The 23,253-nt window shown below is 36.6% G+C and overlaps 1 protein-coding gene and 4 non-coding genes across 5 annotated transcripts; all 5 read right to left on the bottom strand.

Moving 5' to 3' along the window:
- Window positions 1-3,076: 3,076 nt before the first annotated feature.
- Window positions 3,077-6,772, bottom strand: LOC147543003 (uncharacterized). The gene is made up of 5 exons (XM_086632713.1): window positions 6,432-6,772; window positions 6,279-6,328; window positions 4,346-4,469; window positions 3,951-4,058; window positions 3,077-3,858 (listed from the first exon to the last, which is right to left on the bottom strand). The coding sequence occupies exons 1-5, from the start codon at window positions 6,640-6,642 to the stop codon at window positions 3,236-3,238; spliced, it is 1,116 nt and encodes a 371-aa protein (XP_086488839.1). The 5' UTR covers window positions 6,643-6,772; the 3' UTR covers window positions 3,077-3,235.
- An 8,605-nt stretch (window positions 6,773-15,377) lies between these two features.
- Window positions 15,378-15,474, bottom strand: LOC147543002 (small nucleolar RNA Z43). Its single transcript, XR_015224421.1, has one exon. It is a non-coding gene; the product is annotated as a small nucleolar RNA Z43 (small nucleolar RNA).
- A 142-nt stretch (window positions 15,475-15,616) lies between these two features.
- LOC147543001 (small nucleolar RNA Z159/U59) lies at window positions 15,617-15,706 on the bottom strand. Its single transcript, XR_015224432.1, has one exon. It is a non-coding gene; the product is annotated as a small nucleolar RNA Z159/U59 (small nucleolar RNA).
- A 137-nt stretch (window positions 15,707-15,843) lies between these two features.
- Window positions 15,844-15,927, bottom strand: LOC147543000 (small nucleolar RNA Z159/U59). The gene has a single exon (XR_015224431.1). It is a non-coding gene; the product is annotated as a small nucleolar RNA Z159/U59 (small nucleolar RNA).
- Window positions 15,928-15,956: 29 nt separating this feature from the next.
- Window positions 15,957-16,034, bottom strand: LOC147542999 (small nucleolar RNA R21). Its single transcript, XR_015224430.1, has one exon. It is a non-coding gene; the product is annotated as a small nucleolar RNA R21 (small nucleolar RNA).
- Window positions 16,035-23,253: the final 7,219 nt, after the last annotated feature.

The following is a 23,253-nucleotide window of genomic DNA, read 5'->3' as shown; positions in this document are numbered from 1 at the left end:
GATGAAACACGCAAGCACATCCAGCCCTGGATAAAGAGGTCAACCCTCACCTTCTCAGCGGATCTCCCACCATGTATCCGTTGGGGAGACGTTACAGTTGTTCAAGACGACAATATCCTGGATAACCAGTTAAGGGGTTACGATATCCATATTTATGGTGACAGCCCATGCGTTACCACCATTAAAGACAACAACTCATCACCGGGTAGCAATCGACCCAAGACACTATAAATTGACTAAACCAAGAATGATACAGGCATTTGGTGATCAACTAAGACATCCAATTCTCCCGCAATCAACCTATTACTTTCTCTCACATCGATCGTCTAAACCACTTGCAAGCGACACAACTGTTACTATCTTTCTCTCTCCGCACGACCGCCTGACAAAGGAAGGCGACTGATCCTTTCTCTTTCCAGACGATCACCTGATCAAGGAAGACGACTGGTTTTTCTCTCTCCAAACGATCACCTGATCAAGGAAGACGACTGGTCTTTCACTCTCTAGACGACCACCTGATCAAGGAAGACGGTTGATATTTCTCTCTCCAGACAACCACCTGATCAAGGAAGACGGCTGGGTCTTTCAAACTCCTAACGACCAAAGGGTGCAAACACTTTATCTCACTCGACGATCAGAGAATTAGGCAAGCATACTGAAGGAGTTGAAGGAGATGTCCTTCGACCAAGGTGACAATGCGAACAAATTGTCGGATAGGACAATTGATGTGGAAGATCATCAAGTCCGATTGATTTAGGGATCGTAGAGTTGTAGCTAGAGACCAACTACGATCGTCGAATTACGAAATAATTCGCGGCTAACTTCGATCGGATCCTACAACGGGTTACACATAAGAGTGACAAATTGATCTAGGATATGACTAGTGGGAGTGAGATATAATCATGGGAGTGTCCCATAAACATATCTCATAGGCCTAAAAAGGAATTAGGCAAAGATAGTACAAAAAGGCCAAAAACAGGGTTTTTGGGCCTAGACCGGTTCGGGTACTTCTAGGACTCGGATTGGGCTGAATTTTGGAGGGTTAGTTGCTGATATAATAAACATTATATCTGCCAATTTTCGTGGTGTTTGGGCACCTCCTCCTTAGGGAATTGAGAAAATACCAATAGTTGCTATTTTCGACTATTTCCCTAAATCTTATTCTAAAGGGTGTTTTAGGAAACCTAAAAGGAGGTGGATTCTTATTAGGGTTCTATATAAACACTCTTAGGGCAGAGAATAAGGTGTGGAATTTCTCTCTAAGCTTTCTTACTCTACCACATCAAGTAGATAGGAGAAAGTGAGCTAATTCCCATTACTATCAATCTAGTCAAAGAAGAAGGTGTTCTTCTTTTCCAACCACCATTGGTGTGCTAGCTATACAACAAGGTGGGAGATCAAATTGATTGCTCGTGTCCCAAGTAGAGGAGCTACACTTGAAGCTCTTGGTCTTCTTCAATCAATTCAACTAGTTCGAGGGAAAAACGATTAAGGTAATCTACTATCTCCATTAGATTAATTACTAGTTTTGCATGTGATCCTGGGAATACTAGTGTAGACATTAGATGTCATATTTCCGCTATAAACACTAGTAGAAGGGTGTAAATCCCTACACATACACCAACGCGGTTGTATCACCTTCTCTCCCAACGATCGTCTCGCTCAGATAACTTATTTAACTCGATAGCTCAAACTCTGGTTTACAATTCGTATTTAATATTTGCCAAGTTTACTCACTTGACCGTCAGAGCCCCCTTAGACCGGGATCATCTCAATGTCCCGGGAATCTTACGGTCACGTGTGTTTTTGTCTCTTGTCACAGGTTAAGCTTAAAGACGTCGTCGGTGCCCGTAAAAATATTAACAGGTGAAGGTCGGACTTCCGGTCAACGACCCGATCCCGCTGACTTCTTGACGCGCGATTTCATATCCTCACACATTTTTAAGTGTGTAACCCGTTTTAGCCTATCGATTTAGGTTCTCAGCATCTGAAAAAATTAAGTTACGAACTATGCATAAATGACTTTGTATGAATCTTAAATGTAATGCATTTCTAATTCAATGTTGGTATATTGTATCTGTTAGTTGTACAATGCATTTTTAAGTGTGTAATTGTATCTGATATATTGTATTTGGTATATTTTATGAAGCTTAAATAACATAAATTGTATGTAATGTAGGGTACAACTTATACAATGCAAAAATAGTGGTTAAAACATAAAAGAAGCTTGAGGAACATACATTATATTATTGATCCTTAGAAATACTGAAAAATGTACAAACTTTATATCATTAGACAATTAAAATATACATTCTGAAAAATGTACAAACTGTGTGAATAATGTACAATTATTCTGAAAAATGCATAGAGAATCATAAGTAATGCTTGAAAAACATAATAAGTAATGTAAGGTACAACTTACACAATTTTACAGTAATGGTTAAATTATAAAATACAAATGAAGTATACATTGTATGTAATGTGTGGTACAACTAATACAATGCGACAATAATGGTCAAAATATAAAAGAAGCTTGAAGAAAATACATTGTATTATTATTCCTTAGACATTCTGAAAAATGTATATATTGTAAATCATTAGACAATTAGAACATACATTCTGAAAAATGTACAAACTATCTGAATAATGTACCATAAGTTGGAAGAAACAAAAAAAAATTCTTAGAGATGGGATTTGGTGCACTGGTAATCGTTTTTGGACTAGATGTGGGTTTATAATTTGTTTTTAGGCTTTTTATTCATTTTGGGAAATGAGTGGACTATTAGTACTATTAAGGCCTTGTTTTTGGACCTCTGCCCCATTTTTAGCATTAATCTAGAGTATCTAGTACTATGGTTTGGACCAATGTGTAGTTAGCTTTATAAACATTCTATGAACTTTGTATCTTTAGAGCGTTTAAGATTGAAAACATCTCTACCAAATGCTTTCGTGGGGGTCGTCTTCGAGAAATGTAAGAATATTACCACTAACTATGAGATGGGAATGTTTTATACTATATTTGCTAATCATTATCCGGGCGAGCAACGAAATAAAGATGCACTACAAAAAGATAGAATAAGAAGAAAATGATCTTAAACTTTATTGAAACATTATTTAGATCAAGTAGAACAACAACAACAAAAACTCAATAACAAACATGGGAAACACAGAAAAACATAAGCTCTCCTATATAACTAAGTCATTTATCAAACGAGAAACTCACAATTTGAATCTCTTACTTGGTACTAAACCTAAAAACCATATCATGCCTATAGGTCTGACCAGGATTAACAATCTGTGAAGGAAAACTTGGATGATTAACAGAATCAGGAAACCCTTGAGTTTCCAAACATAATGCAGCATGATTTCCATACACAAACCCACCTTTCCCCTTCACATCCTTCAAGCCATTTGAAGTATAAAACTGTACTCCTGGTACATTAGTCCATAACTCCATTACTCGACCAGATTTACTCTCATAAACGACCGCTGTTTTCTTCAGAGCGAGCCTATTACTTGGCCCGTCTATAACGTAGTTAATGTCGTACCCGTTTGGGAGTTTGTTTATCAAGCTTCCAACTTTATGTGGGTAGAGGAAATCATACGGTGTGCCTTTAACCGAGGAAAATTTTCCAGTAGGAATAAGGTTGGTATCGACCGGAGTGAACTGAGAGGCGAAAATTTGAACGGTGTTTGATAAGATATCGCCACTATTATGACCACCAAGGTTCCAATAAAAGTGTTGAGCTAAGTTTACTGGTGTTGCCTTGTTTATAGCTTTGGCTCTCATTTTTACACTTAACATGTTTTTTCCAAATATCGTGTAAGATACCGTTACTTGAAGCTTACCCGGAAATCCTGAAAAAAATAATTGTGAATAGAAAATGAACAATGTCATTTTTATGAGTGGAATTGGATTTCTAGGGTAACAAATATTCAAGCTAGCTTACCTTGGTCACCATCAGAGCTTTTATATGTGAAAGCAATGTGAGGGGAATTTCCATTTTGTTTGTAAGTTTTCACCTTCCAAATCACCTTGCTAAACCCTTTAGGCCCTCCTACAAATTTCGACACAAAAAGGAACTCAATGCAACTTATAGTATATAAGACACATAGTCAGACTATCTGAACTACCTCTCAATAATAGTACGAACGAGGATAGACAAACAACTAAAAATTAACTGACTAAGTATTGAAATATCCATGTTCTCTGTCAATTGAAAACATATTGTTTCATTTACTTTTGTTCTGATATCAGCGATCCCAAGAACATCATCCGAGAAAATTTGGTTCTTCGTATAGAGCAAGGAATAGCATTTGGGAAATTGTTTGAGGATGCACATACCATGAAGCATATTCTTGCCATCGTTGGCGAGTAGTTTGTAAGTTGTCCCATTTAAAGTAAATTGAGCTCCTCCAATTCTATTTGCCACTCGCCCCAATGTTGCTCCAAAATAGGGTGTGTTGTTCTACAAAAATGAAATTTTGTTCTTAATTTTGATAAAATATGTCGTTCAATAATTCATCATAAAATTGATTTAATTATCACAATTCCTTATAATTTTGCAACTTCTTCCCATAATGATTTGACTGGAATTTATTAAAAGGGTAATTTTCGGATTGCACTACAAATCATTGTCTAGTTTGAATTCAAGGTGGACTGCCTAGATTTTGGCCCTTTTCTAAAGTAGGAAGTCCATGTAAGATTTTGGCTTTGGATAGGCCGGTTTCAGGGACCGTGACTAATTTAGACTCGGGTTGGGTGTTTCGGAGAGGTAGTAAACTAGAGTGGATATCAAATTTGTCGGACTGACTCAGGCCTAACAAATTTTGGAAATTCCACAAATTTGTCGTGGAGGTTAGCACATCTTGGGCCTAATGGGTACTGGTAGCTGGCTTTTCAGACTAAAAGAATAATTAAACACAAACTTTGTAGAATAAAAGACTATAGCAACGAAGATCGTTAAAGATCGAAAACCACAAATGTCAGTAACCAATAGGATCAAGAAAGTCGAACAAATATATCTTACTTAAATCTCGATGAACAACAAGAAAACTGAACGGTTTAGTATATTAGTTAGGTTAGAAAGGTGAGGTGCATTCTGGAAGGCAGAGTGGGGTGAGGTGCATTCTGAAAGTGGAGGGGTTATGGCTATTCAATAACATGCCGTGGCCCGTGGGGGTGCTAGTGCTTCAGAGAGGTGCTATTTAAACAGTAGCTTGTGGTTGGGGGTGCAAGTCATGCGCTCGCATAGGGCCCACCACATAGGGGCCTCATTTTCTTCTACATAGAAATAGAACTTTGAATTGGTATTTGTTGTTAGGGAGATGCTAGAGTTACAAAGGATTTTGACAAAAGAAAGTCCCCAGCTGATGTGGCGGTTGTAATATTCATCTCTGGATGGTCTAGATTTGGTTAAAGTTTCAAACCACAACCGTCACATCAGCTGGGAACAATCTTTTGTAACTTTAACTTTTCCCTTGTTGTTAACATTTTCGAGGTTCCGTGGGAACTCCATTTATCTGACGACTTAGTTTTACATATTGGTGTATTTGCTTCGGTGAGCTCTTAAGCTTAAAGAGTTCTCAAACCAGACTCCTAATACATGAGTTATTGATGATCAAAGTATCAATCTTAACTTAATTAGATGGTTATTATTCAGCCACACCCATGTATTGAAAGGCCATAAACCCTAACGCCCGAAACATACAACGGTTTGAAGAAGTCCATTGTTCAACTCCATGGTCGGTCCATTTAGGGTCTTAGTCTTCTAGAAACTACAAGTAACTACCAAATAGATATGGGGTGCCTATAGACTTGGGTTTCTTAAGCTGGAACCTCTCTCGAGCTTGGTCTCTCAAGCTTGGTCCTCTGGCATAGTATGTAGTAACCTACGCTTGGTGCTCGACTGCTCGGGGCGTAACACGCAGGTAGGCAAATTTTGAAAGGTGCCCACCCCAATAAAATTAACGGCCCACCGCTCAGGGCTCGGGCTCACCTGTTTTCTCACAGGGATTCGATCGTTCAAGATCAGGTTTCGGGCTTTCAGGCTATACATTCCACCCCCTACTCATCATGCTGCTAATTCTAGCAGGCCGCACATATATTACACATATTCTAATGTCAGATGGTTTGATCGGACTTACGTGTCCGTGGCCGGTATCCGTTGCCGGTATCCGACTAAAAGGGGTTTTCCCCGGCCGTACTACAGACTACTAAAAACGCTGGTAGTTTGGAGAGAGAGAGGGGAAAAGTAGGGACTAGTAGTAAAACTCACCAAATATGATTCAGCAGAATCAAATCCAAGAATAACATCAGCTAATTTCCCTGTTCCAAAGAAGAAGAAAGAGAAACAAATGGTGGTAAGAAAGAGAGATAGAAAACAGAGAGAAAGAAACAAAGAGAAAGAGAGAGAGAGAGATTTGGAAACCTGAACGGTCAGGAAGAACAACTGAGATAGTAGTTGCACCCAAGTTTGTGAATTTGAGTGAGAAATTTCCCTTCTTTAGCTCATAGATCCCAATCTTATCTTCTCCCAATAGATGATGATGATACTTATGAGTAAAACTGCTAGTACCAGCCTCAACAACCACAAATGCAAATATTGCTACAAAGATTAGACATACATCTATCTTATCCATCCCTAAACAGATCAAAGTTTTGATTTTTTTTTTCTTTTTCTTTTCAAATATTTGCCATGTGATGATAGAAAGTCAATTGGGCTGCTTTCTTACTCTATATATCTATCAATAAACTAGATATTATTATTTCACTAAAGCCTTAACTTTTATAGGACAAATATATGTACTCAGTGATGAGTTTGAACTACAAACATGTTATTTTTTTTTTTTTTTTAGTGTAGGGCACACATTAACTTTAGGCCAGTGCTTTGGGAAAAGCTAAATAGTTTCCGAGGTGTGAAAACTTGGTCAATTTTGTTTTGACAATTTTATTTTGTAAGTTGTTAGAAGGAAATAAAAGCATCCACCTCACCTCTCTCTCCACCTCACCTCACCTCTTCTCTCTCTCCTCCATCTCATCTCTTCTCTCTGCCCCCTCATCTTCTTGCCACTTCACCGGCAAAGGTCGCCGGCCGGTCAATTTTCCGGCCGGCGACCTTCAAACATAAAAAAAAAAAAAAAAAATTCTTATTTCATCTCTTCTCTCTCTAAAAAAAAAGAAATTCATCTCCTCTCTCTCTCTAAACTCCGGCGAAGGGGGTTTCCCTTCGCCGGAGTTCGTCCGGCAGACCTTCCAGAAAATTTTGAAAATTTTACATATCCCCTTTAAAATGTGGAGGAAAAAAGAGCCCAAGATGCAACAGACAAAAGAACCTTCCCACTTGACAAAAAAAGGAAAAAAAAAAAGACAAAAAAAGGTCTTCTCCTGTGATTGACATTTGAGGGTGGAAATGGAAGACGGTTCTCAGGATTATTTTTTTTCTACAATAGGGTTTGTGTGTTTTTTTTTTCTCTCCACTTATTTACTACAAGCTCTCTTCCAAACCAATTTAGGGTTTTGGTTTTAGATTTTAGATTTTCTTTTTTGCATTATTATATTTTTTTTTTAACGAGGATACTAGTGTCTCCATGACCAAGAGTTGTAGAGAAAGGTGTCCATAGTAGTGGAAAGTTTAAGCTAGCTTGTGAAAATCTAACTTCATTTGGTCCTCCAGGTGGATGTGTCGGTGGTAATGGGAAGACTGATTAGCTGCGTTTTTTTTGTTAAGGAGACTGATTAGTTACGTGAATCTAACTTCTTTTTGTCTTTTTGAATAATTAGTTACTTGAAAATTGTTAGATATTATTTAAAGTTAATATACTTGTACTTATATGTTGTTGAACAATTGAATGTGTATGGATGATTATTTTTTAAATCAATTTGTGTGTAAATTAATAGATGAATGCATACGATCAGATTTAGTGGTTTCGGTATCTGTGATATGTAGATTTGTGCAAGAAGTTTATGAAATTTATGAGAATATGCAAAATTATGTGAATATGTTTTATTATGTAAATATGTCTTTTATTTTTATTTTTGATATCTTTCCAAAAATTGCAAAACTAGTGTTTGGGACGTCTGAATTTAAGAGTTTTTTTTTTTTTGTTGAGAGTCTGAATTTAAGAGTTAGTGTTAGTAGAATTTGAATTTAAGAAATTGGTATTTAGGGCATCCAATGTTTAAAAAAATTAGTATTTGGGGCATTCAAAGTTCAAAGAAATTAGTGTTTGGGGCACCACACGATTTCTAGCTAACGGAATGGTTAACCAACGTTAAGAATTGTTAGCCGCCATTAGTTTTTGGATGATAAAGTTAATTCACACCCCAAACACAAAAGAAAATATTTTCATGTCCCAAATCCATCACTCAGTAGTTATATTTACCCCGAACGTCAAATAACTCTTTCATTAAACAATTTTTATGTCTCAGCGACAACGATAACATGATGAATGGACCAAGTGGAACCCTAGAATGCAATTAAACAATCTCGGATTTAAGTCAGAGTTTTATTTCTTTTGATATTTCAACTTTTTAATAGAAAACGTACAAAATGTGATGTTTTGGACTCTGAATTTCTTCCAGGTAGCTAGGTCCGTGTTCATGGGAAGCACATGTTTTTTTTTACTATTCAAAGTACTCCATGGGACTAGTCTAATCTAAAACTCAAACAACCATGCTATTTGACCCGACTAACATGGACCGAGCTGGTCTTATAAAACAATTAAACAAATATGCACATGACGTTATCTTGATGTCAAAATTTTGCGTTGTTGGGACTATATATTTTGTCGGGCCAAATAGCATCTCAAATGGTCCTCGACATGAATGCTTATTGTCTATGTCTAAGCTGTTATTAAAAGACATGTACATGAGTACATCCAACTTGATTCAATTTGTTTGCACTAAGGTTGTGTTTGATAGCAATCTAGGGAAACGAAAAAATATAGAGAAATTTTTACTCCGAGAAACTTTTACCCTGAGAAACATTTACTCGAAGTAGTTTCTGTATTTTCCTTTGTTTGGTTCGTTAAAGTAAAAATATATTTTTCTTTTCAATTTCTTTACTTTCCACGGCTTGGTAAGCATTAGAGAAAAATGTTTATTTTCGCAGCTTAATATAATTCTCTGTTTTTATTTTGTTCAACGCAAAACAAGAAAATAAAAATAAATCATCTTCTCCATAATTGAAAAGTATATAGAGTGGTTTCCCAAACAAAAAAAGAATTGTATAAACCAATCAAAGTTTGCTACATGTTATACAGAAAACAGAAAAATCAATACTCGTGAGTTTTTCAATTTTTAGCCGTCCATATGTTAGTTTCCGGCCTCGGCACCATGCAAAGTGACTGATAGTTTTGGTGATGTTTTTTGTGGTCACTTCCAACGCTTTGAAGTTATATTTGGTGACACTCAAAGGTTAATTGCAGCAACAGTTTATAGCGACTTTAGGGTGTCACTTCGAAGTTACTTGTGGTAATACTTTAGTCACTTTCGGTGACTTCTCAACAATTTTGGCTTATTTTAGCGACGTCTTTACTACCATTTTGCCGACTATTTACAATGCATGTCTTTGAAGTAATTTTTTACGACGTCTAACAAGGCATTTGTTAGAACTATTGGCAATGTATTTTTCTTTTAGGCGACTAGATTTGTCCAACTTGCCACAGTTTCAAGTCACTTTTGTTACTGTGAAGCACTATCAATCTCAAAGGGGTTCATCTCAACTAATCTTCAACAGCATCCCAAAATAGAGCTAAGGGCATCTCCAATGCAAGACTCAACCTTAAAATCTTAAGTGCCACCTAGGACTTTAGAGTTTTTTTTTGAGAAAAAACCTCTCCAATGCAAAACTTAATTGAGATCTTAAGATGATGTGTTAGCATTAAGTTTTAAGATGTCTCAACTAGAAACTCTATTTTTGAGATCATCTTTTGAGAGTCTTAAGTGTCCTAGTCATCAAATTTAATTTTTGGACCAATAGAAAGTCTTTCTTTCTCAACCACTTTTTCCTATTAAATGTATGTGTGACATGTGTATCTATTAGAGTATTTTAGAGTGTTGCATTGGAGAAGGACTTGAATTAGAGACACTCAAGTTATTCACATAGGAAAGAGAATCTCAACTAAGACTCAACATATAAGAGCATCTCCAATGCAACACTCAAATTACAAAACTCAATTTGACACATAGGACTATTTGAGTTTTTGACAAAAAACACTCTCCAATGCAACACTCAACTAGAATCTTAATATGATGTGGCAACAATAAATATTGAGATACTCAAAAGAAAACTCAATTGTTGAGTTTTCTTTTGAGTATCTCAACATTTATTGTTGTATCTCAATTGGTCAACATCAACATGTTATATATTAAAATAAGAACCAAAAGCAAATCTAAAGTAAATGTTGAGTTTTTTTAAGTGTTGCATTGGAGATGAATTTTGAATTGAGTATCTCAATAGTGCAACCTAGGAAAGAGAAACTCAACTCATACTTGACACATTTGATTAATTGAGTTTTTGTTGAGTGTTGCATTGGAGATGCTCTAAGTCAAATAGAGATTTTTAAGCTTTGCATTAGAGATGCTCTAAACCCCCTATCATTTAAGTTCCGTCACAAATAGAGCAACCTCCTCCGGTCTATAAGATGCCATCACCCAAATTACATCTTTGAATATCTCCTAGGAAGAACCCCAGAAACTCCACCAAGCGGAAATCTTCACCAAATTTTTGGTGAATTTTCAATGAGGATCTAACTCACAATTTATTTTTTGCAATTAGTAATTTCTAAAAAGGTCAAAATAATATTGAAAATGAGTAGAAAAACACAAAACATTTGAAAATTATTATTCAGGTCAAAAAGTGTGCAAATACTAAAATACCCCTTTTTGTCATTTTGTGTAACTAAATTCTTTTATTTTTCTTTAAACTTTAAATCGATATAACTTTTGTTTGAGATGTCGGATTTCTATAAAAATTATATATTTAGAAATGATTTTTCATTAGTTTTCTAACAAGATCCACTTTCAATACTTTTTTTCAAAAAAAAAAATCCAGAAAAAACGGCGTTTTTTTCCTTTACATTTTTCTGCAAACGTGTTTGCAAAAATCTGTTATGCAAACGTGTTTGCAAAATCTGTTACGCAAACGTGATTGCAACAATCTGTTATTCAAACGTGTTTGCAACAATCTGTTATGCAAACTTGTCTGCAACAATCTGTTATGCAAACGTGGTTGCAACAATCTGATCTGCAAACATGTGTTTGCATAATGTAAACTTACATCAAACACCTTCTCTAATAGGAAATTCATCAAACACCTTATGTCCACCTTGAATAAACTTATATTTTTCATACATTTGTAATATTACAAACTCAAAAGCTTATCTTCCACAAACTAATTTTGTTAACATGATTCAAGATGTTAAAAAAATCGCGGTGGTATAAATTTATATTTTTAGCATTATAGATGATGAAAGTTCTTGGTGTGTTTTATAATGTTAATATAGAAAGTACTACCATGAAACACAACAGATAGACCACCAAAAGCTTCTAAAACTGGTTTTGTTTACATAAAAATCATAGTATATTCAACCATAACAACACCCATAACTCCCATTCATGAGAGTTGTCCATCAGAGAAAGTTTCTTTCAGTCATTTCGACAAACACCTCATGAGCTATGTTGGTATCACCGCACCTCCCATACATATTTACAAGGTCATCATTTATAATAACATCAACTCCAAAATACATATTTACAGGGTCATTATAACGATGGAATTATGTCGTTTAGCAAGTTTCCAAACATATTCAGATCTTGAAACTTCGAATTCAATCAATCTCGATTCAAGTTTACATGAGAACTATCTAATCGCGATTCAATTCAATCTCCTTCCATGAATTGCTTCAAAAACCGATTCATATTTGGATCTATGACCGATTCCATCAATTTGACTCAAATTAGTTAAATGACTACATAACGAATACAAATATACGACTTGAAGACCAACACGTTATAGGACTTGTTTCTTCGTCAACAAATGATGAAAAAATTGAAACAAATTTTGTGCCTTCCATCTTCAAACCTCTCATCTAATCTCTATGGTTGTTTTATTCTTTACCAAGAATGGTATAGAAAATTTGAACTCAAAATTCATTGAACAGAGGAATTCACTGAACATCTATCATGCACTAGTAGTGCTAATTTTGACAAAAAATCTTCGAATTGATGAAGAAGCTACTATCAACATAGTTAAAGAAAAACTGGAATTCACTTAACTCAAAATTAATTTTGACAAAAAAAGTCTTCGAATTGATGAAGAAGCTACTATCAGCATAGTTAAAGAAAAACTGGAATTCTACCTTATATCATAGTGTTCCAAAGAACCAAATCTGGTTTAGGAATTTCTTCGAACACTTTCCTTGCATCCAAGATACCAGACCGCACTTAGAATACAAATTAACCAAACCACATCCAACATGAGAGTTTTGATGAAATTCAGTTTCAATAATGGGAAGTGGCAGCAATGTAAGATTTGATTTTACCAAATTGAATCTTCTTACATACAATTAACATCACCAATTGAACCTTCTTCCATGAATTTCAGCAACACCATTATCACCAGCAACACCTAGGGCAACCAGCGAATATTCTCGTGATGATCCAAACCCAAAATTATCTCCAACAATTATAGTGGAGAATATGGATTTGAATTTACCAGATTCCACAAATTTTGTTCTGTATATTTTGGAAGGAATATTGATTCGTAAGAACACCAGACTTCGCAGCAATGGCTGTCCTCTCATGAACGCATCTCTAATAGAAGAAGAACCCTAACTTATCTCCGATAATCATCCTGCTTTATCTGACAATCATCCTTCTTCACTGAGCTTCGAATCTACACAAAGAAGAACAAAAGAAGAACAAAAGAAGAACCCTAATTTCTGGAGAGAGAAAGAGAAGAACTCAATTTCGGGTTTGCACGGTTTAGTTTTTGTAGGCAAGGGTATTTTGGAGATAAAAAAAGTATAAATTGACCTGATTAGTAATTATCTATATTATTTTAAACTTTATATATCATTAGTCATAATATTTTGTCAACTTTTAGACAATACAAAAAAAAAAGTTCTTTTAATTATTATGTAAAATATTTTGACTCAAACAACCATTTTCTCTTATTTTTATTGCTTTTAACTCTTTTTTTGTTTTAAATAAGATAAAATATACCGAACTACAATTAGTTTATTGAAACACTAATCAAAATAGTGATACTACGTTTGTTTCTACAACGTACTCTATGATATGATGTTTGGCGCCTGCTTTTTGGATGAGAGCTTCCACGTTCGTGTTAATCAATTAATATAAAAGGAGTTGTTCAGCATTGTACCATTTACCTATGACAAACACCGTAACAAATAAACAATGTTTGGCTTGTGCATTTTTCATTTCGTCATGTGGAAAAAGTAAATATGATCTAGGTTTAGCAAACTTGCCTTCATATTAGATCTAGAGTATTTTATAGACATTTTAAGTTTTGATACAACATAAGATGAAGGTTATGAACCTCAAGAAGGAAATCGAGAAATGATGAACCTTGTTAACAGTAGAATTTTCCCATCGATACGAGAGATTATTCACAGAAATCCAGTTGCTATAAACAAGAGAGAAAATAGGTTTCTGAATTGGTTAAATCTGAATTGGCTATATCTGAATTGGCTTAATTGTTTTACGAGTTAGAATTTTTGTGAATCATTATGTCTAAATTTCTACGTTGACATTACTCTTATCTCATATTTTGAACAAATAGAACTTAAGCTTAAAACCCTATTTCTCTAGCTATCTTTCTCAAAATAAAATCCCAATTCCTTTCTCCCTATTTCTCCAAGAAACCCTAACTTCTGCCTCCATCTCTCTCTCACTCAATCGTTCTCCTTCTTTCTCACTCAATCGTTCAGACAAAGAGTTCAATTGCTTTCTCTCGTAGTAGATCGGCAATGGGTTCATTTCTCTCTCTGTCAGTCGTTTTTTTTCTCTCTCTATAACAATAGATCTACAAAGGGTTTACCACCACCACCAAAAGACTTGTAAAAATTGTTTACCAATCTTCTTGATGCGTGGTGATCTATTTTGTGATTGTGGTGGCGGTCTGGCAAGTGGTGGTGGCGGTCTAGCTGGTGGTATACTCTGAGGTTGTTCAATTGGTGGTGGTGATGTACTCTGAGGTGGTGTGGTTTCTGGTGGTTGGTGGCGGTGTTGTGCTTTGTGGTGGTTGTGGTGATGTGCTTTGCATCGGGGTGGTGGTGGTTTTGCTGGTGGTGATGTTGTCGGTTGGTGGTGGCTTTGGTGGGTTGAAACAAAAAATTCTAAAATAAGGGCAAGTCCAATGTGGGGCTCGGGCTCCCAATTTTGGGAGCCCTTGATTTTTAGGAGCCCCGGGCTTTTTCTCAATTCCAACGTCGGGGCTCCCAAATCTAAATTATGTACGTGTGTAATGTACGTGTGCGGACTTTTAATTTCAATTTTCAACTATAAATTATTAATTTTAAATATAAAATTGAAATTTAATATTATGTTAGAGAGAGAGAAGTAATTTTGAAAAGATAAAAAAATTAAAAATTAGAGAAATGATTGGTCAAACAAATTTAAAACAATAGTTAAAAAAAAAAAATTAAAAAAAATAAAAAGAAGTGGGGTGGAGATCCACCCCAAATATGGCCGTTGTGAGATTGCTTTACAACACCCTCCCACGCCCACAACACACTCTCTCACGCCCACAACAAAGTAGAGCGAATCGTGCTGGTAACGTATTATATGATGGTGCGAACCATAGTGATATTGTACGCTTTAACACACCTGGACTTCAAGATTTTAAAAAGCCTCACTAAGAAATGATGTTTATCCTCTTAAGATGAATAGTACAATCCATCTCACCACTAATGTGAGATTGTTTTACAACAATACGAGACTTTTGTTCTCTATGGTATATAAAATCAAAATTTATTACAAAAATTCAATTTTTATAACAAAGAAAATATGAGGAAGTTCTCTAAAGGCACATCATGTTGTTACATGGTTTTCACATGTGGATGGCCATGATTTTCCAACCTAATTTTCTAATGTATCAAATAGACCTTTAGGGTCTAAAACGTATATGATGGAGGGTCTTTATAAGGTCTTTATAAGATGTTTAGAGCCCAAGATGCATTTAATTATGTTAGTTTGTATGCATTAATGTCAGTTTGTATATGTAATGGTAATTTGTTCAATTCATATTCATGTTTGTCGATACCGTACCAAATATAATGATTCTTAAAAGCTATGTTAGAAAATGAACCCTAATTTTACAATCGAAATATATTTAGAGAATGAAAGATGGGGACTCAGAATATGGGTGGTGATATATAGAATGGTCGGCAAGGATGTTATCCATCCATTACGTCGAACGAGACCTTTCAAATCAATCGTCACTGTCCCCCTTATTTTCTCTTCTCCAAATAAACAATCAAATTAATCGAATGATGGGTTAACCCTAAAAATTCCCCAAAAATCAAAACAGAGAAATTAAAAAAACCCTAACTTTCCTCTGTTGAACTTAAAAATGTAGGTAATATTAATGTCTCTTCAGTTCAGGTCTCCAATTACTTTCCTCATGATTTTTCAATCTTTCAGAAGAACGAAAGTTTTGTTTTAATCATCATTAGAGACTTAATATTTACCCTTGTAACATTTCACCCCCCATAACCTAAAAACTAGATCAAATCAAATTTCAAACAATTTCTATCAATCTCATATGGGGTTAAAAGGAAAACCCTAATTAAATGCTAAAAAAAATGACTTTGAAAGTCTCTTCAGTTCAGGTCTCCATATCTTTCCGCATGGATTATCTCGGAAGAACGAAAGTTATAATTGAAATCATCATCAGAGACTTAAAAAACAAATCATCATAAAATTTTAAAACCCCTCAGAAACAAGAACTCATCAATAGAAATCAGGCCACTACTTTAATTTCTTGTACATGATCTTCATAGGGAGTTTTAGACCTAAAAGATTCAAACTTTCTTAATAATGAAAGGGGAAAACACAGAATTCAAGCTTTGGGGAAGCTTAATAAAAAAAAAAATAAGACTAGAAGCAGAGCTAAATGAAAGAAGTACGAACAAACCCTAGAAAGAAGATAAGCGAGGCTTTGATGGAATATGTGAAGTAAGGTTTTGCAGAGTATATATAAGGAGTTAGGGCGAGTTTAGGGTTTCTTCCGGAGTTGGGGAGCTCGGAGGGAGACTGGGTCGAATCTAGTAATAGGATTTGAACGGTACGATAGAGGGTTCGTTGGAGGCGCCCACGACGAGTTCCTTTTCATTAGATTTAGGGGGGGTAGTGGAGCGGGACTTTCACAGACTTTCATAGACAAAATGTCCCGTAGACATTTCAAGACATTTCGGATGAGTTATTATAGACAACATGTGTTCATAGACATTTTCAAGACATTGAGAGTTTGTAGACAAAATGTCTTTATAGACATTTCAAGACATTTGATCCATAGACAAAATGTCCTGGGGACATTTTAAGATCTTGAGTCCATTGACAAAATATGTAATGCATATTATATTTGTGCTAATCAAAAATATATTTTTCGACTTTTGTAGACATCTGTGAATATTTGTGGACATTGATGGACATTTGGTAGACATTTATTATTTTAATATTATTATTATTATTTAATCACATGAAATAATATATTAATACTAACATTTCAAAAATATATTTTTCGACTTTCGTAAACATCTGTGAATATTTGTGGACATTGATGGACATTTGGTAGATATTTATTATTTTAATATTATTATTATTTTTTAATTACATGAAATAATATATTTATACTAACATTTCAAAAATATATTTTTCGACTTTCGTAGACATCTGTAAATATTGTGGACATTGATGGACATTTGGTAGACATTTACTATTTTAATATTATTATTATTGTTTAATCACATGAAATAATATGTTTATACTAACATTTTAAAAATATATTTTTCGACTTTCGTAGACATCTGTGAATATTTGTGGACATTGATGGACATTTGGTAGACATTTATTATTTTAATATTATTATTATTGTTTAATCACATGAAATAATATATTTATACTAACATTTCAAAAATATATTTTTCGACTTTCGTAAACATCTGTGAATATTTGTGGACATTGATGGACATTTGGTAGACATTTATTATTTTAATATTATTATTGTTTTTTGATCACATGATGGACTTCAAATGTCTCTTGTTTTTTGAAAGACATTTTGGCTTCCAAATTTGTTCCAAATCCTTCACAAATTCATCAAACTATGAAGTCCACCAAAGTCTGGGACATATTTTGTCTACAATCGAATGCCTCGGACTTTCATAGACTCTCAAATGTCTGGATTTGAATGCCTCAGACTTTCGTGGACTCTCAAATGTCTGGATTTGAATGCCTCAGACTTTCGTGGACTCTCAAATGTCTGGATTTGAATGCCTCAGACTTTCGCGGACTCTCAAGAGTCCGCGAAAGTCTTGCTCCACTACCCCCCCCTTAATCGACGGCCACACTCGGAAACAAGAGAATTTTTCGATTAAGATTTTTTGGGTGGAAAACTCAAATACCATTTATTTTTCCACTATCCACCTCTAGCTATAGGACATTTGGAGGGGTTTTTTGAGGAGAGAGAACGTCCAGGGTGACGTCACCTTGATTAGGTTTTTTCCTCTCTCTTTTTCGAAAAACCTAGCCGCAATCACCTTCAACACCATTACTCTTCCTTCATCACTAGTCAAGCTTTTCACCATTAATTAGTCAGCAACAATTAAAGAAACCCCTACTATTCCCATCGGAGTAATAAACACAAAGATCATTCATCATTAAGTCTGGATCTCACACGCCAACAAAACTGCGTGTATTCCCAAGAGAAGAACCGCAAGATTGGTTGGAAGAAGGAATAAGCAGACGCTAATCCAACCAAAGACAGAGGGCCGACGTCAGTAAATGCATTCATGCATGCCAAACCTTGTGATAAGTACCCTTTAACTCCGCTGCTCATCATTACTATTCATCTTCTCTCTAGTTTTTGTTTTATCTGGTTGTAATTTAGGTAGTAGTTGAGGAGATTTAGGTTTTCACGGGCGAGAGGGATGTCAAGAGTCATTTTAGGCTGAGTAGACAGCTCGGGTAGTAAGCCCTCCACCAATCCCCTTGCATGCAAGACAATCATGGTATTTTGGATGCCAAGCTCTTCCAATCTTTATAAACAGCCGACCATCTCCCAGTTAACCACCATTCTCCTGTTCTCTGTCTTTAGAGTTCATCCTTCCCTTCTGAACACCTTCGTCTCCTTGCTCTCACTTCTCCACAGTTCTCTCTTAACCTTCTCATCTGTTTCGATGGCCACCCACTATGCCATAGCCAAAAGAGGAAGACTCTCTCTTAGATACTCCAAACCCTCAACAAATCAGGAGCTACAGCCGATCAATCAAGGCTTCGTAGCAAGGTGGTGCTGTCCTTATGCTGCTTCGTTAAACCAACTCAAGAGACTCCTCTATCCGCAATCCAGGTTCTTTAGGGATTGCGACTACTTTGAGGTAGATGGACCCATTAACATTTTCTTAATCAAACCTAAGAGTCTATTTATCCTCAACACTTTGAATTTTGGAAGACCCTGGATTATGAGGGGGATGATGGTGGTGTTAAAACAAGTCGACTTTCCTCTTACGGAGGATGTGCATGATTTATATTATGAACCAATGTGGTGCACGCTTTATCACCTCCCTCTTGCTATCCAAAACAGGGTGGACTTGGAGATCATTTTCGAACGGATGGGAAAAATTATTAAGATAAAACCAAGGAACCTAGGGTTTGTCAACAACCAAATCATTCGTGTGCATTTCCTGTACGATGTGAGAACTCCACTCCTTGCTGTCTTCAATCCCATCTTTGTGGACAGGGAGATGGAGATTAAGTTGAGCTATCAGAAGTTCCCTGGAGCGATATGTCAACAATGTAGGATTGTAGAACATCCTCTCACCCACTGTCCCTCTATCAATCCTGACTCTTCTGAGGAAGAAGAATCCAACCAAGATCCTATAGATACCACCATTGTGTTGTCTCCAGATTATACTCCTACTATTCCTGAGCCAGTAGCACCTCCCCCATCCCCAGTCCATCATCCTATACCGCCACATCAACTCTTCTCCCCTACTGGTAAGCGTACTAGAGCTAGCTCGAGTCACCATTCTATCTCATCAGACCCTTCAGAAGACTCGGTGGAAGATCAAAGAATGTTGGAGGAATCTTTGTTTTTAAACAGGAGCTTGGACATCATGACCAACAGGGAGGAGGCAGAGGACTACCATCTACCCGAGTAGTCTACTTCTTTTAGTATGTAGTTCGAGTCTGCTTTAGTGGGGTCGGGTCCTTAGTTTGTTAGTTTTGTTAGTGTAGTGTTTAGTTGGTGGTCTTGTGGTTGGCTCCTTTGTTTTTAGTTCTGGCTTTTGTGTTTAGGTTGGTACACTTGCAAGAAGAATTGGCTCCTTTCACTGTGAGGTTTGGAGGGTAATCGGAGACCTTGCCTTGCTCAATGGTATAGACATTGAGACAAGGTCTCCCTTTTGGTCTTCTTGCCAGAGTACCAGCTGAGTCCTGTGGTGTGTTTATCTCCTATCTTTTATGGACTGAATAGTTAGTTGGGTCTTTGTTTTAGTGTTATCTCTCTGTATTTCTCTTGCATTGGTTTTTTTCTCCTCTTGTTTGGTTATCAGGAGTGCCCTTAGTATTAAAGACTTTGAGTTAGGGGTGTGTGTAAGCCGGGTTTCTGTGGTGCTCACAGAATCGGCCGTAGATTGTGGTGCTTGGTTCTGGTTTTATATGCACTCCAGTGCAATTGGCCTTGTATGGATAAGCCTAAGTCTGGATGATCCACCCTAGCGTGGAATGTTAGAGGGTGCGGCAACTTTCTTAACAGAAAACATTTGTGGACCCTAATTAGAGAACACAAACTTGAGGTTATATTTCTTTCCGAAACCAAATGTATGAACACTAATATTAACAAACTTCTGAATCTGGGTATGGACTACACTCAGTACACAGTGGAGCCTAATAATAAAGCGGGGGGGGGGGGGTTGGCCTTTTTTGGACTAAGAACATTGAGATGGAGATAGTGCATGCTGATAGAAACATAATTCAGGCTCGAGGCTCTTTTATGACTGATAATTCTAGCTTTACTTTAACTTGTTTCTACGGGTGCCCCTATAAAAATAATCGCATGGACCCATGGAAGACTTTGGTTAGTTTAGCGCCAAATAATAACTTACCATGGGTCATCATAGGGGATCTAAACACTATTCTGCACCCGGATGAGAAAATGGGAGGCAATAGAAATCTCCATGCCCATGTTCAAAGTATAAAAAGCATGATAAACAATTTAGGAGTCCGAGATGTGGGTTTCAATGGTTACCCTTTCACATGGTCGAATAGACAATGCTCGGGAAATCTGATCCAAGAGAGGCTAGATCGGGCGCTCACCAATGAACAATGGTTAATAGAATTCCCTGGAACCAATCTCATTCATCTCCCGGGGGTAGGATCTGACCACAACCCCATACTGCTGACAACTAATCCTAAACCTGACTAGGACCCAAACCGTTTAAGTTTATTCGCACCTGGATGTCACACCCAGAGTGCAGCAATTTCATTCAAGAGAAATGGACTTCCAACCCCCCTCATATTCAGCTGTCGCTTAATAAGTTGGCGAGGCATCTTTCGAGGTGGAATAAAGACGTATTTGGGCATATTGAAAACAAGATCAAGAATCTGACTAATCATATCCAACGGATCAGAGACCAAGACACTTTCCACAGACTCTCTAAAGAACTGGAGGAAGCTTATAATCAACAAGAAAGCCTGTGGCGCGAAAAATCGAGAATCGCCAACATTCAACTAGGAGACAGAAATACAAAATACTTTCACTCGAAAGCGATTCATAGAGGTAGGAAAAACCAAATCATGACAATTAAAAAGGAAGATAACTCTTGGACCTATGAGCACAATGAAATAGCCAAAATCTTCCAATCTAATCTTAAGACTATATCCACCACAAATGGTCATGTTGTGGATAACAACTTTCTGAGTCTCTTCTCTACTCAAATCACGGAAGCTCAAAATAGGATGATAACAGCGACGCCAAATAATGAGGAGATCAAAAACGCAGTGTTCTCTCTTAAATCAGATGCAGCTCTGGGTCCCGACGGATATCCCCCTTACTTCTATCAAGCCAATTGGAATACTGTCAGTACGGATATGGAACATGTGGTCAAAAATTTCTTCCAGTATCATTTCCTCCCAGAGATGTCCAATCACACTCATATTTGTCTGATCCCCAAAACTAAGACACCGCAGTACACCTCGGATTACAGACCGATCAGCTTGCTTAATACCACTTACAAAACTATTGCAAAAATCCTAGCCAACCAGCTCAAAAGCACTCTTCCTAAGCTGATCTCCCCTTTTCAAGCGGCTTATGTCCCGGGAAGACAAATTACGGATAATATCATCATCAGCCAGGAGCTAGCGCACTCTTTTAAAAAGACGCGTGGTTCAAAAAGCTACTTTGGGCTCAAGCTGGATATGTCGAAAGCCTTTGATCGGGTAAAATGGTCCTATCTTGAACTTATAATGTCGAGGCTGGGGTTTGCAGATAAGCGGATTAATATGATTCACTCTTGCATTGCCACCTCCTCTATGGCTGTCCTCATTAATGGGAGACCGGGCCCCTCTTTCAATGTCTCTAGAGGCATTAGACAAGGGGATCCCCTATCCCCCTTTCTTTTTACTCTGGCAATGGAAGGGCTGAGCAGACTACTTGAGAGTAGTAGTAACCTCACTGAATTCATTGGCTTCCCTATTCCCAACTCCAATCTGTCCATTAAACATTTGTTGTTCGTGGATGATTGCATTATATTCGGCAGAAATTCACTCGACAATATCAACAACTTAATGAACATCCACGATATTTTTGGCACGAATTCGGGTCAAATGATCAATAACTCCAAGTCTACTATCTTTTTCTCCAAAAACACCCACCCCAAGTTTAAACGCATGATCATTCGCAATCTCAAAGTGCATCAATCCTCCAATCTGGACAAATACTTAGGCACTCATCTATTTATCGGAGCCAATAAAAAACAAGTCTTCTCCTCCCTGATTTCTCAAATCCAGAATAAACTTTCTAAGTGGCATACAAATTTACTCTCCCAAGCTGGCCGCTCGATTGTGGTTTCCACCATAGCGGCGACCGTTCCCCGATACCAAATGCAATGTTTTGCCATTTCAAAGGGCATAAGCAACCGCATTGAGATCTTGCAAAGGTCTTTTTGGTGGGGAAAATCAAAGACCATTCATACGATCAAATGGTCCCAAATTTGCAGACCCAGGAAAGAAGGTGGCCTGGGATTCAGACTACCTACGATTGATAACCAAGCTTTCCTCAGTAAATTAGTGTGGAGAACACTGAAAAATCCAGAGGCTCCTTGGGCTAGGCTCCTGAAGTGTAAATACTTTCCTAAACAGCCTAAACCTAGAGCCGCCAATCAAACTCATTCCTGGCTTTGGAAATCTATTTTTAAACATTATGATCAGGTGTCAAAGTTAATTTTTGGGAGGTCCATAAAGGCACCAAGGTGAATATTTGGAATGACTTCTGGATTCCAAACTATCCCCCGCCCATCTCGAATAATTACAATAGCAAGTTAGAGATGGTATCTCAACTGATGTTTAATAACAAGTGGAACAAGAATGTTATATCGCAAATATTTGAACCTAATATATGCAATGCTATTCTTAGTATTAACTTACAGGAAACGAACGAGGATACGATGAGATGGACATTGACAAAATCAGGTAATTTTTCTATACGATCGATGTACCACTTTTTACGACAAAACAACCAAAACAACCAGGAAAGGGATTTGATCAAATGGAACTTCATTTGGGAACTCAAAACTATTCCCAGAATTAAATTATTCTTATGGAAATGTTGTACAAACAGTCTACCGGTAAGAGATAGAATTGGAAAATATATAGGCAACATCACTAATTGTACCTACTGTGATGAAATAGAAACAATATCTCATATACTCCTTAAGTGTGCATATGCTAGACAAATCTGGTTTCATTTTCACGTACATTCAGATAAGATTGACAATCTAGGCGAATGGATT

The sequence above is a fragment of the Eschscholzia californica genome, unplaced genomic scaffold (assembly GCF_041429995.1).
Source record: "Eschscholzia californica isolate CP2 unplaced genomic scaffold, dmEscCali1.0.p SCAF_4, whole genome shotgun sequence".
Classification (NCBI taxonomy): Eukaryota; Viridiplantae; Streptophyta; class Magnoliopsida; order Ranunculales; family Papaveraceae; genus Eschscholzia; species Eschscholzia californica.
This window is presented reverse-complemented; position numbering and strand designations above follow the sequence as displayed.

Bases quoted from the DNA above. Each gene is read 5' to 3' on its own strand.
- LOC147543003 (XM_086632713.1), bottom strand. From the start codon at position 6,642: ATGGATAAGATAGATGTATGTCTAATCTTTGTAGCAATATTTGCATTT. The intron at 4,059-4,345 runs GTATGTGCATCC...CGAAATTTGTAG, and splicing joins TGGCAAGAATATGCTTCATG to GAGGGCCTAAAGGGTTTAGC. The intron at 3,859-3,950 runs GTAAGCTAGCTT...TATTTTTTTCAG, and splicing joins AAGCTCTGATGGTGACCAAG to GATTTCCGGGTAAGCTTCAA.